Source organism: Caenorhabditis remanei, chromosome III (genome assembly GCF_010183535.1).
Source record: "Caenorhabditis remanei strain PX506 chromosome III, whole genome shotgun sequence".
Lineage (NCBI taxonomy): Eukaryota > Metazoa > Nematoda > Chromadorea > Rhabditida > Rhabditidae > Caenorhabditis > Caenorhabditis remanei.
Genome location: NC_071330.1, coordinates 10832290 through 10848911, shown reverse-complemented (window position 1 = coordinate 10848911; position 16622 = coordinate 10832290). Strand labels below are relative to the sequence as shown.

The 16622-nt window shown below is 36.4% G+C and overlaps 5 protein-coding genes across 5 annotated transcripts; 3 read left to right on the top strand and 2 right to left on the bottom strand.

Annotated features, from left to right (window-relative positions):
- Positions 1–706: 706 nt before the first annotated feature.
- On the top strand, positions 707–6081 carry GCK72_010657 (uncharacterized protein; the record flags this gene model as incomplete). The annotated part of the gene is made up of 10 exons (XM_053727976.1): positions 707–752; positions 1039–1168; positions 1258–1334; positions 1385–1487; positions 2588–2639; positions 4246–4392; positions 4440–4613; positions 4661–4756; positions 5007–5141; positions 5803–6081. 10 exons carry the CDS (start codon positions 707–709, stop codon positions 6079–6081), a joined length of 1239 nt encoding a protein of 412 aa, XP_053587553.1.
- Positions 6082–7850: 1769 nt separating this feature from the next.
- GCK72_010656 (uncharacterized protein) lies at positions 7851–9412 on the top strand (the record flags this gene model as incomplete). Its single annotated transcript, XM_003110922.2, has 5 exons — positions 7851–7949; positions 7995–8123; positions 8184–8306; positions 8350–8557; positions 9051–9412. 5 exons carry the CDS (start codon positions 7851–7853, stop codon positions 9410–9412), a joined length of 921 nt encoding a protein of 306 aa, XP_003110970.2.
- Positions 9413–10163: 751 nt separating this feature from the next.
- Positions 10164–10825, top strand: GCK72_010655 (uncharacterized protein; the record flags this gene model as incomplete). Its single annotated transcript, XM_053727975.1, has 3 exons — positions 10164–10229; positions 10275–10505; positions 10553–10825. The coding sequence occupies 3 exons, from the start codon at positions 10164–10166 to the stop codon at positions 10823–10825; spliced, it is 570 nt and encodes a 189-aa protein (XP_053587552.1).
- Positions 10826–10888: 63 nt separating this feature from the next.
- On the bottom strand, positions 10889–12181 carry GCK72_010654 (uncharacterized protein; the record flags this gene model as incomplete). The annotated part of the gene is made up of 6 exons (XM_053727974.1): positions 10889–11011; positions 11057–11160; positions 11251–11384; positions 11436–11619; positions 11917–12010; positions 12056–12181. 6 exons carry the CDS (start codon positions 12179–12181, stop codon positions 10889–10891), a joined length of 765 nt encoding a protein of 254 aa, XP_053587551.1.
- Positions 12182–13595: 1414 nt separating this feature from the next.
- Positions 13596–15044, bottom strand: GCK72_010653 (uncharacterized protein; the record flags this gene model as incomplete). The annotated part of the gene is made up of 7 exons (XM_003110930.2): positions 13596–13724; positions 13773–13929; positions 13976–14157; positions 14207–14356; positions 14467–14775; positions 14825–14964; positions 15023–15044. 7 exons carry the CDS (start codon positions 15042–15044, stop codon positions 13596–13598), a joined length of 1089 nt encoding a protein of 362 aa, XP_003110978.2.
- Positions 15045–16622: the final 1578 nt, after the last annotated feature.

Genomic DNA, 16622 nt, shown 5'->3' with positions numbered 1-16622 from the left:
TCGATTTAGTGTTCTTTTTCTTTTCTCTTCTTTTTCTTTTTTTTTTACAAAACTAATCACTGATGAATTCTTCTTGTTCTTTTAAACTAATTAATCTGAACTCCCTGCGACTAACAGGAATTGAAACAAGTGATTTGTTTCCAATTAGTCTGAAGTGATCATTAATTAAAAGGAAATGTAAGGTAGAAAGATAGATTAAACTTGAATATGTTGATACTTTTTGTTCGGCTTTCAAAATTTTCGTTTGTCCAATTAAAGTAATTTTTAAAAATTGAGATAGATTCAGCTATATAAAAGTTATGCAATTTCTTACTCAAAACACAGTACATACTCCAACATGAGTATTTATGAGAAAATAGACGCTCCGAAGGCGCACCAGACATTGAATTCAACGAGAATCATTGAATTCTCTAACTTTATCCGTTGACCATCACTTCTCCTCTTATGTTTTCTATTCTCCAGATGCTTCTTTTTTCTTTCTTTTTTTGTCATCTCCATGAATCTTTTCTCCTTCTTTCTGCTCCTTTTTTCTTTCTTCTTTATCGTTTTTGTCTTTTTTCTCCTTTAGTAAATGCCGCCCTTTTCTTCCACTCACTCACACATATTTTGACACTTTTCCTCTTCACATTCTTCCACATTTTTTGGACCAACCAATGTACTTCCTTCCTCTCTACTGAACTACTATTCTATCCGATTTTTCAGTAAAATGCCAAGCGACGATCGTTTTGCCGATGCTGTCAAACCAGCTCTAGGTAAACGAATTCTCTTTTGAAAAGAATCAGAGAAGCGTAAAGTTTAGGAAAGGAAATTGAAAAGAAATGGAAGCGGAAAACGGTTATGAATTGAAAATAGATTTATGGGAGTTCCGAAAGTAATCAAAAACATAGTTGGAATGGGATTCAATCAGATTTTTTGAATGAGAAATATAAAGTTAGACTCATGAGAAAAATTACTGAGAAATCAAGGTTTCACCAGCCAGATTCATTAGATTAACCCATCACCAAAACCCTCAAAAACTAATAAGAATCTTTATTTCAGAAGCACTTCTCTCTGACCTCCAACATACAACAGAAGTTCTCCGTCGAGCTCATATCAGTGATCGTCGTTCACAAAGTCGTGATGATTTCGATCAAACCTATGATCTCCAGAGAACTCTTGATACTCAAAGGTAACGAATATCCTATTTTTCTTGAAATTAAATGTTCACTGTTCTCTAACACTCTGTCACTAACACTGTGGATATCTATGTGTTTTCAGTAACGGAAATGTGTCAATTTACAAAAGAAGAGCTTCAGAAGGCAGAGAATATTCGAAAAGTCCCGAAAGAATCTATGGTTTGTTCTTCGTCTTTTTTGTCTTTTGTCCATGTCTCTTTTTTCTGTAGAAAATGGACCAGAACCTAACCTCCCCGTCTATTCACGTCGTTCTTCTCGTCCAAGTGTTCAAAGTCTTTTGTCTCAAGTTGAGGAACCAATTCGTGCTGCCAGGTATTCTTGTTTTTTGTGACTTTTTAAACAACTTTCAGAGCTAACAAACTAGCTGAAGTATTTTCTTAGGTAGAGTTTAAGTTGGAATGGATTATGTTGAGATTTGATTTCCTGTTTTGAAGAGAAAATAGCAATCTTGGCATCTTTAAAAGAACAAATTAGCAAACTTGTCAAATTTCGGCCCGGCCGGCCCGCCTCAATCCGCCTGTCCCGCTTCAAGAAAAGGTACTATTTTTTGACAGAATTTTTTGATTTTTTAAAAGAATTCACATCAAAAATCTAATTTCTTGATGCATAACTAGCTTTTGATTGAATCTCGAAGTATACTCAAAAATTCGACATTTTTGTAAAAATACAAAAAAATTCAAAACGTTTCAAAATTTCGTTCAAAATTTAGTTCAAAAAATTTAGTTCAACAAACCCCGGGCCGAGAAAAATTAAAATCCCGGCCCGTGACAAGTTTGCAAATTAGGTTTTAAAAAGTATAGTTTAAAAAACACCTGAAATCCAATCTCAACATATCCAGATTCCAAATCATCGTTGAAATGGTCAAGCCCCCATGAGCTCTCCCTGCAGCTAGAGCTCCCCAGAACCTTCTCTCATTTCAAAAAACCTTGAACAATTTCTCCCTTCTCCAGGTCATTTGTGTATTATTCTTCACCCATCTGCGCCTCTTAATCTCTCCCACAAACAATCACTTTCAACTCATTTTTACGTAGAAAAAGACTAATAACACACGCTAAAACACGCATATTACTGCTACATTCCCTCGCCTCTCGGGAGCTCTCCCGTGTGTCGCAAATCATATTTTACCTCTGAGGAGGAGCCTTTCTCTTTCTCTCTTTTCACCCGATCAGTCCCTCGTTTTCTCTTTTTCTCTCTTTGTTTGTTACTATCTGAGAGTAAAAAGAGCTGAGAGATAGGGCGGGAGTACCTACTCTTTGTAAAAAAGAAAAGAGTGAAATCTTCTTCTCTTATCACTTTCCAATCCCCTTCCCAAGAGAGATGATGCGCGAACTTCAACAACGGCTTGACCATTTCAATGCACCTAATTATGCACAAAATACTCATTCCAATCAACAACATCATTCTGTTTATAGTTCCCGCAAGAGTCTCGGACCACCATCTCAAGCACACTCCTATTCCGATGTTGTAAGTTTTCTGTTTTTTGAAATTTTGAAATATTTTATTTTATTCGTTGAGATACCCATGTATTTGGAAAAGAGAAATACTTTTTGACCAAAAAATCATTGTGTTAGTCACAAAAATTCAAATCAGTTTCTGGAATTTTGTTGTTTAAACAAAATATTACAACAGATTATTTACCGAAGCAAAAATGTAATTACCGTAATCATACCAACTTGGTACTGCAAACAAGTCCATCCCTCACTTATCTAGTACTATTTCCCTCTCAATTCATCTTTTTCTATCTGCCAGAAAGAGTCTCATTCGGTCATTTCAACTTTATCCAGACAATTCCAAAACATCCGTTTGATTTGCATACATTGCTCATTTCTTTCTCTCTTTTCCATGGATTCCATTAATCCGAAATGCAAGTGTATTTCCCATAAAATTCGGATGACCATCCAGAAGTCTTCTTCTACTTCTTTCTTCCTCTTCTTCTTCTGAATCCTTCTTCCTTTTTACTATTTGCTTTCTTTTTTTACTTTTTCATTGTCATTTACAATATAGTAAGAAGGCGCCGAGATAGCAGTAGCAGAGAGCAAAAAAAGAGAATTTTGTTTGTAAAATCTTCTTTTATGCTTCTTCGTTTTTCTTCTTTTCGCGTGGCCCCCGTTTACGTGGAAACATGTGAAAATAGTGTGGAAAGAGGAAGAGACGGAGAGAAATGAGCAAACAATACGGTACCCGAAGACTCTTTAGTTAAGGAAAAGATGCGATGAAAGCGGGGGTGTAAATGAAGGTGAAACTATGATGGGATGGAAAAAACTACAGGAAAAAAAGACGAACTCTCTTGGGTTTTTGAATCTCGGAGGGTGGGATGACATGTGGGAGAAAATGAAATTTGAACGGTTTGTTTTGATGAGAATTCGAACGAAATTTCGAAATATCCGGATCGTATAAAGAGATCTGAGGATACCAAGAAAGACAGATAAGTTTCCGGATTTCGAATTTTGACTAGATTAGATTTTTTTGAACTGAAAAGTTTCAGATTCATGAAAATCTATGAATTTCAATTAAATGAATGTTTTTTAAAATATTTTAAATTATAATTCAGAATCATCAGAATAACACGAATATTTCATTTAATATGTTTACTATTAGAAACGTCTTTTAAAATAATTTCAAGTTGGCAAAACTTCTGTTGGAAATAAGTTGGAAAATGTTGAAAATGTGGTGAGTATTTGGTCAAGTCACAAGATCTAATCGCTTCGATTATTTTTTGATTTTGAGTGAGCAAAACCTGATAATTTTCAGAGCAAACTTTCTCGAATTGTATTCTTTTTGATAGAATAGGTTATATTCCATGCTAGGTCTCACAGTAGTTGGCAACTCCGCGGAGCAATTTTTGATCACCCAATCTTCTTTTTTTTCGGTTTTCTTTTCTCTTTCTCTGCGTTCAATACAATGAAAAAGCATCATACCTATAAGTAAATATACTCTTTTTTTGGTCCTCCAAAACACACATCCATGCTTTTGTTGACAAATAAACAGAACACTTTGTTTGTGGGTCTCGCAACGAAAACTGAAAACTGGAAACTCATAAAAACTTATGGCATGTAATAAAATATTGCAGAGATCGAACGGGCGGTCTCCATCTCGAGACCCATTGCATTCGGATTCAATGATCGGAACAATGAATGGAGAATTGAGTTCAAAGCATGGAGTGAATACAATTCCAAAGGGAGATTGTGCTGCTTGTGGGAAACCAATTATCGGACAAGTGAGCTCATAGACTTGAATGAATTTTTCGGAATCCTGAGTTTCCAGGTCGTGATCGCCCTCGGAAAAATGTGGCATCCAGAGCATTACACTTGCTGTGAATGTGGAACTGAACTCGGCCAACGTCCGTTTTTCGAGAGAAACGGACGTGCTTTCTGCGAGGAAGACTACCATAATCAATTCAGTCCAAAGTGTCAAGGATGTCATCGTGCTATTACTGATGTGAGGAATAATAGTGAAATGACTCTTGAATTCCAGAATATATTCAGAGATGTGTGAATGTGATGAACAAGAACTTCCATATTGAGTGTTTCACTTGTGCTGAATGCAACCAACCGTTCGGGGAGGACGGATTCCATGAGAAGGTTTGAATTTTGGAAAACAATTTTAAAATTTGTATGAAACTGTTCTAGAGAATTATCTTGTAGTCATGAATTTTGGGACATCCATGTAATACATTTTCGTTTCCCGAAATTATCGTGAAACATCTTCTCCGCGTTACTTTGTTTCCCAGACCGTTTCTGGAAGATTCGGTAGAACAAAGTTAGAAAACATTTGTGTCTTTAAATCCAGTCAAAAAACGGCTGAAATTCCTCGAGATTTTATAATTTTCAGAACGGACATACCTATTGCAAACGTGATTTCTTCCGCCTGTTCGCCCCGAAATGCAATGGATGCACTAAACCAATCACTTCCAATTTCATCACTGCTCTCGGAACTCATTGGCATCCGGATTGCTTTGTTTGTCAGGTATCTTTATTTATTCAAATTTTGAACCAAACGGAAATTCAACGAAAAAAAACAGTCGGATTTAAAGAAACCATCGAAAACCGAATGTGCGGTATGTTTTGTGTCCGGTGTCTATTCGTCTATTCGTTTTTATTTATTTCTTTCTTACCCATGTATTTATTTGTTTTTTGTGGAAATGGCAGTTTGTGTGAAGTGCCGAGAAACATTGAATTAATAGAGAAACCACGTGGCTTTTCGTATAGTGTCTTCTTTTTTTGCATTGGGATTTGAGAGTTTTCATATTTTATTAACTTATGATGAGACTAGAAACACCACAGATATAAATTAACTAAAATTAATATAAATTAACTAAAATATGGATATTTGGAAATCCAGACAAGCAGACAGGCAAACAGACAGACAGACAGACAATCTAGTTTTCTAGGGTACTGACATCTTTCACAATTCGAGACTATTATAATCAGAATAATTTAATAAGTTTGCACAGTCGTAGTACCTAACTCTGAAGTTTGGAAATCTTTTCAGATAATATTTTTTTAGATCTCTTAAAAACCATAATTTAGTTAAGCATGACTCTCTCTCTCTCTCATTCCCTGTTTTTATCAACTCTGCGTGCCACCTAATTCCCCATTTCTATGTCGATTGTTCTCTTCTTTTCCAGCATTGCGAAGCCAATTTCAACGGTGGAAACTTCTTCGAACACAACGGAACTCCCCTCTGTGAGAGACATTATCATGAAGTTCGTGGATCGATTTGTTCTCAATGTCGTGGAGCAATTAATGGACGATGTGTGGCAGCAATGGGAAGGAAATTTCATCCGGAACATTTCAGATGCTCGTATTGTAATAATCAATTGACAAAGGGAACATTCAAAGAAGTTGATCATCGTCCATTCTGTCATAAGTGTTATAATAATACGTATGCATTGACTCCAGCCTAATCTCTTTTTCTCTTTTTTTTCTCTTTCTCTTTGTCTCAAATGTCTTCTGTGATGGCTTGTATTGTTTGAGAGGAACTCTTGGTTTTGTAGTATTTTAGAATCTACTTTTGGATTAATTTAAAACTATCGTAAGCATTCTTCAGCTTTTTAGCAACCGTCTAGACAATTTTCTTTTCATTCAAAAATGCTGAAATTTCCATTAAAAATTGTATTTTCAAAAAAAAAAAGAAGAATTTCGGTATATGAAAAATCCAGAAAGTCAAAGTTTCTCTCTAACTTTACGTTGCCAATCGTCCCTTGTAATATAAAACCAAACCAAAAATTCAGACCATTTTCTACGCATTTTAAAACTGACAAAAACTCAAAAAATCCGCCATATCAACCCGTCTCCCCCAGTCACTTTTGCATTTCCCTTCTCTCTCTCTTTTTTTCTCAAAATGCTCAATTTCTGTAATTTTCCAATCAACAGGGCAACGATCACTTTGCACAACAATGCCCAATGGATGTCACTTATTTCGAAGAAGAAAATGTTTATTGAAATTTCAAAAGCCATATTTTCCGCCCATCATTCATTGTTTCATTCGACACTTCTCCACCCATTAAATCTACTATTTTTGATAGTCAATTTATATAAATGAAATATGAATTTGAATTCGAATGAAAACAAACAAAAAGAGTGTTATTTTGCAGACAGATACAGCGATAAATGAGACATATTTGAACAGATGGAATCAAGGAATTTGTCAAAATGATCTATTGAAAGATGAATGGATTAGGAGTAACAAAGTCTAGTTTCGGATAGAGAATTATTGTACTAAACTTTTAGATTTTTTTCATTTTCGGATCTACTATGATTCGTGTTATTACCAATGGTGAGTCTTGTGGGGATTGAACTTTTTTACGATTCAGAGTAACTATCTGAACTGCAATAAAGCTTTAGAAAACTTTGGAAGAAAAACTACTGTAGCTGCAAGAAATATGATTTTAATTTTGTTCGTTCAGAAAATACTTTTATGTATTTTTTGAAAGTTCATGCCCGTCTCGTACTCTGTTATAACTTTATCAAGAGAAACAGTCCCGTTCAAATGATATCTTAAATGGAATAGTGGCGCACCTAGCGGTGCCTGTTCGCAGCGGTGTATCTCAGTTCCTAGAGGAAATATAAAAAAGTTGTCAACTAACAAAATGTAGCTCAATATTCATAGAATTTTTTTTCAGTTGAATCAATTTTGATATCTTCAAAGACATCCGAGATAGGATGCTCCAAACTCTTGTTAGCGTGTGCGCCTCTATTACAGGTTTTACGGTAGGCAAAAGGCCATATCTTCCTTATTATACTGTAAAACGGATTTTGGAGAAACTCCTCGGATTGACTATAGAGATGACGTTTTAGCACAAACTGTTATAAGCCAAAATTGTCAAAAAATGTATTACACCAGAATGGAATCAAACCCGTCTGTCATATTAATCCTCCGTTGCACTAGAACTAACCTCACTCTCAGAAATTTTGAAAACCACAGTTCCAGAATTAAAGTGAAAACAAAGAAATGCAACAACAAAAGCTAACCTCAATAGGACAACAAATTCAATTTCTCTTCAATTTTCTGTCACATTGAGATCATAAACTTACCTTGCAAAAGTTTTAAAATCCTTGTTTTGTTCTCGGAGAGAAATAAACTGAACCATAAAGTTGTCATGTTTCAAGAGAGAAGACACTCTTCTCCTCTTTTCTCATTTCATTTCAACTCACTTTCTCAGAATCTCCCTACATGTCTACAAGATGGCTCTATAATCTCAAGTTATTCATCATTCTATTCTTCTGTTTCACTATATTTTTCCTGTTATTTTATCCGGAGTACACAGGAAATGTGAGTTTTTAACAGAGTCCATTGGAAGAAAACAACCCATTTCAGGGACATTTGGGGTCATATCGAACTGCATTCCTTCCGGTGACAAGGAATAAGAGATTTCTAGTTGCAGCTGATGAATGGAGAACTTGTTTTTCGGATAAATTGAAGAAGAGCCGACAGGAACCGAAGGAGGTAAGAGATTTCAACTAAAAATCCGATTGCCTTTGAGAAATACGAATGAACATGTTTCAGATGTGGTACTGGGTTAAACGGGCAACGAATCAATGCAGAAATCAGACTTCTTTTTCGAGAATCGAGTTGACTGGAGTTAAAAACAAGGATGAAATGAAGTATCACGTCTACAGTCCCTCTCAAGTAAGAATTCATCTGAATCTGGAGACGAATGAATGGGTTTCAGGAGCCAAGTGTCGTCGTTACTCTCGGAATAGGATTGGATGTGAAAGCAGAGACAACACTCAAGAATACTCTTCCGTTTGGATCAAGATTCTTTGCTGCTGACCCAATTTTCAAGGGAAATGGAGAACTTTATGAGCCAGTTGGATTGTATTTCCCATTTGCTGTTGGAAAGGAAACAGATGTTTCGACAGCTTTGGTTCTCAAGAATGGTGAGCGGGGTTACTGTAGTAACTGTAGTTATTCTCAATCAAACGAGATCAACAAACTTCGAGAGTAGAATTCAGCCATTGCCAGCTTAACTGCCTTCCAGAGATTTCCAGTTTCCAACAAAAAGCTGCAACAGTGCATCGACGTCTTTTGATTTTTACTACTCGTTTCCGATTGTTCAACAGTACAATTTTGCAAACTCCCCCGGAATCTCGGTGTATATTTTACTTTACAGTATACTTCCTACTAAACACGAATTTAAACAAACAAGATTACAATTGTGTAGGAAACTAGATCAAACAACTCGAAAAAAATTGTCTAGTTTTCAACAATCCATGTAGGGGTCTTCCGAACTCTAGTTGAGCACACATCATACTTTACAAATAGTCACGTTCCATGTTTCCTGCAGAATTCGTGGTCAATGTGATTTACTGTACGAGAAATCTCAAAGGGGACCTAGATCAAATTCTTATTTCAGAAAATGTCTCATTTCAGGTCACTACATAAAACAAGTGATGCCTCATATCGACATCATCACTTTCTTCAAAAAGTTTGTCAAGGAATCAACGATAGATCAATTTCTGATGGATAACGAAGGACCGGAGTATGATATTCTTCCGATGATGGCTCGTGGAGCGGAGTTCGATCAAAATGGGATAGTTGTGTGTCAAGTGAATACAGAAGTTCATCAAGCGGATGAAGAGAGAAAAACAAAGTTTTTGGGGATAATGAATACAATTATAGAAGACGGAAGATATGCCTTCATGGTCTCTTATGCAACTGTTCATCACCGATTTTTCTTCATTAATATTGAGCATCCGATTTGTGTTGAGAAGTATTTTGCGAGGTTTTTTTGAATAAGTTTTAGTTTTAAAGTTTTTAATAAGTTTTGATTTCGATTGTTTAGCTTTCCCTTATTAGTCCTTTGATTATCCGTTCTTTGTGTAATGTTTCAATGATAAATGGGTTTATGAACATTTCAGTTTCATGCAAATTTGGAAAACATTTGAATGTTTCTTTCCAGATCTCTCGGCTATTGTAGTTTTCGAAGGTTATTTGTCTGGGTCTAGGTGAATAAGCCGTTACAGTCAAGGAATATCCACATAAGTTGATTCCAAAAAAGTAATGATTCCACAAAATATATATTACATATTCATTTTCGGTGTCCATTCAATGTTTCTGATCTCTAGATTTCCTAATTGTATATTCATATTATTAAGTCAACACGTACAAAAAATCAGTTAGTAATAGTATCAGTTGATTTTCTCTCTATTCCAATGCCATCCCATGCAAGAAATCTCCGATTATACATATCAATTGCTCTCCTGATTTTCTTGTTTTTCGCCCGTCAAAGAAGTTTGAATATGATATTTGAGGAAAGAGAAATGTCTCAATTCGTAAACGAAACGGATAAATTATTATCTCCTTTTGATTTGGAAGTTGCTAAATGGAAGACGTGCATGCAGAATAATATGGAAAAGGATCAAGTGGTACAAAGTTTAATTTTGAATGAGTATTAATCTCCATTTTCAGACATGGTTTTTTACGAGATTTGCTGTGACCAAATGTAGGAATGAGACTCAGTTTTCGAAAGTTCCTGTTGCTAAAATGATGACAAAAGATGAGATTATGAAAGGAGTACCGAGTTATAACATGTTCATAAATTCTACGAAAGTAGGCGCTCTCTCCGATTTTCTAGAAAATAATATCTCGTTTTAGGAGCCGTATACAGTGGTAACAATTGGAAATATCTCACGCGAGGAAACAAAAAAACAACTAGTTGATAACCTTCCAAAAGATTCGAAATTCTTCGGAACTCATTGGAATTCTTCTCAAATATTTTCCGAATATCAGAAGTTGGAGGAGTATTTGAATTCATCTAACAACACTAATATTATTCATTTATCTGATTATCTCGCAACCTTGTCGGGAGTGAAAATTATCGATCTGGTAGGAGCCTCTTTGTCGAAAACTATTTTAAATTCCGTGTTTTTCAGTTATCCATAAACTACGGAATCAGCAATTTTGAGTTATTCACTGAGCTCTTGAAAGACGGAGAAATCGAGAGAGAAGGATTGTTTATATGTCAAATAAAATTACGATTAGACTACCCTGATGCTTTGAAAAAAGAAGAATTGATTGAAGTGATTTCTAGAATTATTTTGGATGCAAGATATCTCATCCTCTCAATTCATAATCTCGAGATCTTTATGGTAAATTTGGATACTCCGGACTGTCGAGAAAAGTATCTGGAATCATATATCATTTGAAAATTAAATATTTATTGCAACCCGAATCTGTTAATTAATAAATTACAAAATGAAACCGTATTCTCATGGATATATCTTTTTATAAATGACTGCAGTGTGCTCCATTAGTCTTCTTGTAATTGTTGTTGTCATCAGAAGACGTGCTTCTAAACGATTCTCATCAAGGAGAGTCCACTCACGGAACATCTGAAATCTTTGTTTTCTTTCCCTCTTCACCCATTTAAAACTAACAATTCTCACAGCCGAATCATGCGAGAAACTTATTCTTCCAATTCTCTGCAGTCGAAATTTGACTTGATTCGGTCCTGATTCTCCTTCTTCAATGGTCATAAACCCTGCAAATAAAAGTATATAGAAACTATTGACTCAGATGGATTTTCGTGTTTTGTCGCTGCACAAGCCACATGATCTTTCGATTCTCTTACCGTTGCTCATTGCTGTATTTAATGAAACGTATTCTTTCTCTTGTTCTTTATCATAATCGACTGCAATATATCCATTTTCAGAATGAATTTCAGTTGGATCCCCATCAGGCATATTGATGTCCCACGCGAAAGCTCTGGAATGAGAAAACAGTGGAAAGAGTTGTTCGTTTTTGTGTGAAACTAACGTATAATTCAACAGCGGAGTCTTTGCATCTTCTGCATTATCTGCAATTGTAATATCAACTTGTTCTCCGTATGTGAACTTGGGAATTGTCGGAAAGAAGGCTTTTCCTCCGAACTCTGATCTCCATCTTCCAACCATCCATGCAATTGATTTCAGTTTTGGTGGAAGAAGTTTTACATCGTATTCTGAGAATAACAGATTCCATATCAGCTAGATTCATTCATCTTGGACTGTTTCAGGACTACACAATAAGGAAAACCCGAAATACCGTAAACTCTCTAATAGACCGGCCGGTCGGTTTATTTTTCACTGACTCTCTAGGAGAGGAAACATTTTTTGATTAAATTTTTTTTGGCAAAAATAACATTTTAATTTCTTTTGACACATTATTTACGACAGAACGAAGCTGGAAACGCCGCTATATTAGAGAATTTACGGTATGTATGCACCATAAAATGTTGTCAACTCCACCCCATTCTTACTTGGATCAATCGGTTCTCCACAGACTTGACAACTTCTCTGACAATGAGAACTCACTAATTCCACATTTTCACAATCGGAAGAATTCGTGGCCACCTGAAATTTTTCCTGTGACCTACTAACAATCACATCATAACATACCCAAACAGCACAGTTCATGTCAGTATCACGGCATTTCGAAGTTATTTTGGCATCAGATGACGTGGATAAAATGATGGAAATGACGAAGCCAAAATAAACAGAAGATGACAAAAACCGGTTGATCATCTGGAGGAACGGAGTGTTTGTTGGATAGTGTGATATGAAAACATTGAAAGGGCAATTCTGGATACGGTAGTAAATAGGAGAATGGAATGTGTGAATCGAGGTGGAGACGGTTTATGAGAGGACGGGAAATCCGGAAAAGAACGAGAAGGTGATCAGAGGCTAAGAAATCGGATAGTAAGGACGAATGGAATGGTTTGGAGATTTAGAGACCATCTGAGAGTTCAGATATAGCTGAAGCTTCAGTTTCAAGCTATAATTTTGATATGGACTTCTGTGAGCGGACTCAGAAAATGAAAAGCTTAATGTTTGAAATTAGAGCTGAGTGTTTTGATCTGGATAAGATGAATGGGACATACTTATTGACTGAAGGTTAATTTAGAGGAGATGGAAATAACTTGGAGTGATCAGGGGAATTCAGAAACATTTTACATGTAAAAATCGGTTTATCAGAATTTTAGAAAGCTGATATTCGTAAAAAGAAGAAATGAACTAATAAGTAAATCAGCCTAATCTATGAAAACAAGGAACGCTTCTTGTCCAACTTGACCATCTTCTTACTCTCCACCCACTATTTTTATCTTTTCCCTTCAGTGTAATCTGGGAGATGAATGGACACATATTCTCCCAATTGTCCTCTTCTTCTCACTCTTTTCTTTTCTTTCCCAACTGGATATCCTCTCTTTTTCTATCATTTTTTGCCATAACACGAGGAAGCGAAAACTCGCTTTTTATCACTTGAGTTAGTCTTACGTAACTCTCTTCCGACGTCAAACCGTTTTTCGTCTCTTTCGATTTTCAATGGAAAAAAGAGAAGCGTCAGAAGAGAAAAGAAGATGTGCGAATAGAAGTGAAAATGGATAGAAAAACTATGACAGGTGTATCAAAAGAGAGGGAGAGATAATAAATTATTTGGGTGGTGTAAGTGTGATAAGTGAATCATGGACAGGGATTTTATCTGAACAGTCACATCACAAGATATTCTGAAGGATCTTTAGCGTGAGATGGATATATGTAAACCCGCAGATATATGTATATTCAGAATGCCTTCAGGAAAGGGAAGAAATTTGGATAACCTCGGATAAGTGGAGCACAAAAGAATGCGATAACCACGATTGGTCCCATGGGCATGCTCTTCAATTAGTGATTACTAATAAAGATTTTGGATGAGCTGGTACCCTGAACTTTCGAAAAACAGAGGATAACAAAAACCAGGAGTTTGGAGCAGCTTTGCATACGACTAACCTCAGCGGGCTGTGTTTTCCAATATCAGTTTCTAACCAAGACAATAAAATCAGTTTCAAACTTTATGAGACAATCAGTTTCATTAGAGAATGCTATTCGAGACGACGATGATTTTTGAATGCATGTGAATTGAGGAGAAGAAAAATAGAATATCCACAAGAACCCAGAAGAATCAATGAACACTCTTCAGATATTGCTCTGTGAATGCCAAATGAGCCATTTTGACAGCCGAATCAAACAGTTTCTTCTCCATGAAATAGTTCATCATCACTTGATGTACGAACAGATATTGTTGTTCTGTCTGAAATTTTCTATTTTGATTTCAAACATTATCAAAAAAAGTGCTCACCTGAATTGAATTGTTGCGTTGATCACGAATCTTCTGCAATATTTTATCACTCTCCTCAATTTGTTGTCCAGAAAGCAGTTGATCCATGATGTATTCGATCATCACAACTGATCCAGTACGACCGATTCCAGCCGAGCAATGAACAACAATTGGGGCTCTGAATCAGGGAAACTCTATACTGATGGACTGGAAATGATACTAACTTGGAAGCTCTAGTCTTTGCCAACAACTCAATAATCGCCATATCAGCAGTCGGAACTCCACGATCTGGCCAATCAATCCAATGATAATGAGTCGTTTTCTGTGTAGCACCCCCTGGTCCTTCCACTATGAATACGGTCTCCATCACTTTCGCATCACTGTTTTTGTCGAATTTCAGCTGTTCCTGAATATACAAATGTTGCTGATTTAAAGTAAATACGCTCTATCGATACCTGTTTAGGGGATTCGAGTTTGACCGTAACCTTCACTCCTTTCTCCTCAAATTCAACTGATTCTTTATCTTTCGATGGGTAGTATTCGAAACATTTCTTGGCTCCTTTTTCAGTCAAGTTGCATAGCATGAAAATGGTTTCGACCTTTTCCTGGAAATCATCAATTTTCAATGTATTATATCAATTGGGAATCTGAGAAATACACTGTAAACGGTTCTACTCGTACGATCCAGCGTACTTTCAACAATTACTGTACTAACCTGCAAGCACATGTACCAGAAGTCAGCACAAGTCTTCTCCAACGGTGCCTGTGTGCATATGAATCTTTTTGGATTTGAGGGCGTGGCCACGTAATTCGCGTGAACATAATCGTGTGTCCACGGTGGATTGTTGAGTTTGACACGATTATTATCGAGGCATCCGACATCTTTGTATCGATTCTTTCCCATTTCTTGTGCCCCTTTGAACGCTTTCATTTTCTCGAAATCATTGAATCTTTTCATCGATCCAAACTCGTTGCGAAGACCAGGTGGTCCCTTTTCCAACGTGTTTTTCACGAATTTCAGAATCTGAAAAGAGATCATTGTTTGCATCGAGACTACAGTAATCCCTCTGAACCTGTTTTCTCTGCGTCTTCTTTTCAAGATTCGTCGGATCTTCCACAATTGTCTTCTGACTTCCTTCTCTTTCTCTTTCCGTCCTTTCTTTGCTTCTTTGAGTTGTTGTATTGGATCCAGCTTTCTTTCCACGAGATTTCTCTGGACATTTTCAGTTTTTTTTGAATTCCAACACTGTTTCGAGAAATCTTAAACTCACTTCCTGTATTACGCGTGGTCATTCTCTTCTTGCTACGAAAATCGTCGTAATTAATGATTGATACTCGATGGAGATTCTGGTGGATCCTCGCTATTTATGCGAATTTCTTCTCACTGCTCTAGATATTTACTCTTGATAAGTCTGGTACGGTCACGTAAAAAACAATTTAAAAATTTGTTTTAAAATCTATGAAAAAGGTCGGGAATACATCGATCAATGAAACATAAACGTCAAAAACAGTTCGATCGGAGCTGGAGCTAATGAGCAGAATTGCCTAATCGAATTATGACTGGAACTGAAATGAAAACGTAGTTATGAAACTGCTAGACCAGTTTTCAGGGTCGGGTCCAATTTGAAAAAGTTTTGATTCTGTTGCTCAGATACGGAGAACAATTAAATACTGATAAAATTCAATAAATTGATACAATTTTCTTACGAGACTTTCTGTCGCAAATTCCTCTTAGTTGTAAATCATGTGCACTTTCTCAATCATGAATTCCATTTCATTTCCACATGTCTTTCGTACATTCTGCACCCAATATTCTCCTGTTTCCAATCTTTTCTCTTTTGACATCATCATTTTCCATCAATCAACTTTCGAAAAAGTACAAAAATTAAATATTGTTTTCCAACAGTGACAAGGTATCAAAAAGAGGCGGATCATTATATATCATTCCTATATAAATGAGATATCATCCAGAAAGTAACAAGTGATTACTGTTATCAATATGTTTTCTGCTAACTTGTTTCTTATCATTCTATTCGGTAACCATTCAATCATCATCAATCAAGCAACCAATTGTTTCTTTTCAGCTTCTTCTTCCTTCTTCAATCTCGTTTCGTCCCATCCACTCATCGGAATCCGAGGTATTTCTGTTCAGTGAACCTCTTGCTTCTCATTAAACATCTTCAGATGACCTCTCTTCTGAGTTCGTTGGAGTAGGTCTCCGAGATGACGTGGCACTTTCAATCCACAAACGTCGTGTTGAGAAGCCTACTGAATCTCCATTCTGCACGGAACATCGTCAAACTTTCGAAGACTATTGTAATAATATGTGGACGGACCGTCCCTCTCGTATTCAGAATGCTCTTTTTACGTTTTGTCCTGGATATGAGAACCGGTGGGGTATATTTACTTTTCGTCCCCCCCCTATATTGAAGAATGACCCCCCAAAAAGGACCTGGGAAAAGCCCCCCACCTGATTGATTATTGACCCCCCACCCATTGAGCATTAGCCCCCCCCCCTTTCTCTTTTTCACTTAAACGAACCATTGAGTCCAACATAATTTAACTACACCCGAATCTTCAGGCTTAGGAAAAAAGACCCGGAAGGACATTTTCGGCATAATTTATATTTGTGATGTTCAAGCTTATAGTCTGAAAACGGGGTCCCATTTGTTTCATTCATAGTGTGGGGTTCAATAGTGGGGACCTGATGTTCTATGATGGGGGCCTATTGTTAAACAATGGGGGGTTTTAAGTCATTAATGGGGGACTTATATTCAATGATGGGGGTCTAATAATCCATAGGTGGGGGACCGATGTTCAATGGTGGGGGGCTATCAATAAATGATTACAGCTAAAGATAAAAAGTAAGAA